The 1,023-nt window shown below is 38.6% G+C and overlaps 1 protein-coding gene across 2 annotated transcripts in view; it reads right to left on the bottom strand.

Moving 5' to 3' along the window:
* Positions 1–1,023, bottom strand: part of LOC106872138 (spermatogenesis-associated serine-rich protein 1-like) — a 40,590-nt gene that overhangs the window by 6,079 nt on the left and 33,488 nt on the right. Inside the window, exon 5 of one of the 2 annotated variants that reach the window (XR_008263465.1) lies at positions 130–303. Coding sequence is in view for 1 of the 2 variants with exons in the window: in XM_014919011.2 (XP_014774497.1) it covers positions 183–303 (121 nt within the window). In the remaining variant the exon portion in view is untranslated. Of the gene's footprint in view, positions 1–68; positions 304–1,023 lie in introns of those variants that run through there. The other variant, XM_014919011.2, reaches the window with a different exon arrangement.

Here is a 1,023-nt window from a genome sequence, read left to right as displayed (position 1 = left end):
ATATATGCCCCAGAATGGTCACAGCCTTTAGGCTGAATACATAAAAAAGAAAAGAATAAAAAAGAAAAGAATTTCTCATGCGGTCTTTTTTCTTTTTACACCAAAGTTATGGAGTCAGTGCAAATTTACATGAAACGTGGGGTTTTTCTGCGATTAATCTTTTTTTTTTTTGTCCTGAACTATTATGAAGTAGTTATTCCTTTATAGATCTTCAGCGGAGGGGCTGGGCGCCAATTTTCCAGTTCAATCACTGCTTGTATTTCATCTGCTAGTCGCTGTTGCCTTCTGTTACTTGCAAATAATCTGAAATAAACAAAACAACAGTAGTAGTAGTAGTAGTAGTAGTAGTTGCAGCAGCAGCAGCAGTAAGGTAGCAACAGTAGTAGCAGAGTACTTACAGCTATTGGTGGTGTAGGAGAGTGATGTAAGTTAATAGCTAGTAGATCTATGACTAAAGGCGTTCCAATCGCGACCATGCCGTCTTTTTTTTTCCAACCACAATGTAACCCAGGACCACATTATTCACTGTGATCTTCTTTTATGAGAGAGAAAGGTGTGGAATTTGAGGGCGATTTGCTTGCTACTTCTGGCAGTTCGGGTAGCCACATAGACACTCCCTAGTTGGATCTATTATATATTTTTTATATTGTTTGACTTTTTTATGAGTACGACGATAATGAGATAAAACGACTTCTAGAGATTTCCAGTAGAAGACAAAATGCATGGAAAGAAGGGATGAAAACCCCTCAAGAGATATGTATTTGTATAATATCAAGAATTGAAAAGTTTTAAAATACCAAAACAGCATAAAAACTGAGACTGCAATCCATGGTGTCCAATCTGCTGAAAGCGGATAATGCATGATGTTGATAAATTGTTTTGTCCATCCATCCATCTCTCTTTGGGGTTATGCTTACTGCTTCATCCCACTACCACTTGCTCTTTACAAAATCTTTCCTGCAGACACACACGCACGCACACACACACACACACACACACACACACACACACACACACACACGC

The sequence above is a fragment of the Octopus bimaculoides genome, chromosome 2 (assembly GCF_001194135.2).
Source record: "Octopus bimaculoides isolate UCB-OBI-ISO-001 chromosome 2, ASM119413v2, whole genome shotgun sequence".
NCBI classification, from domain to species: domain Eukaryota; kingdom Metazoa; phylum Mollusca; class Cephalopoda; order Octopoda; family Octopodidae; genus Octopus; species Octopus bimaculoides.
The sequence above is the reverse complement of the archived record's forward strand: the minus strand, read 5'-3'. Positions and strand labels throughout refer to the sequence as shown.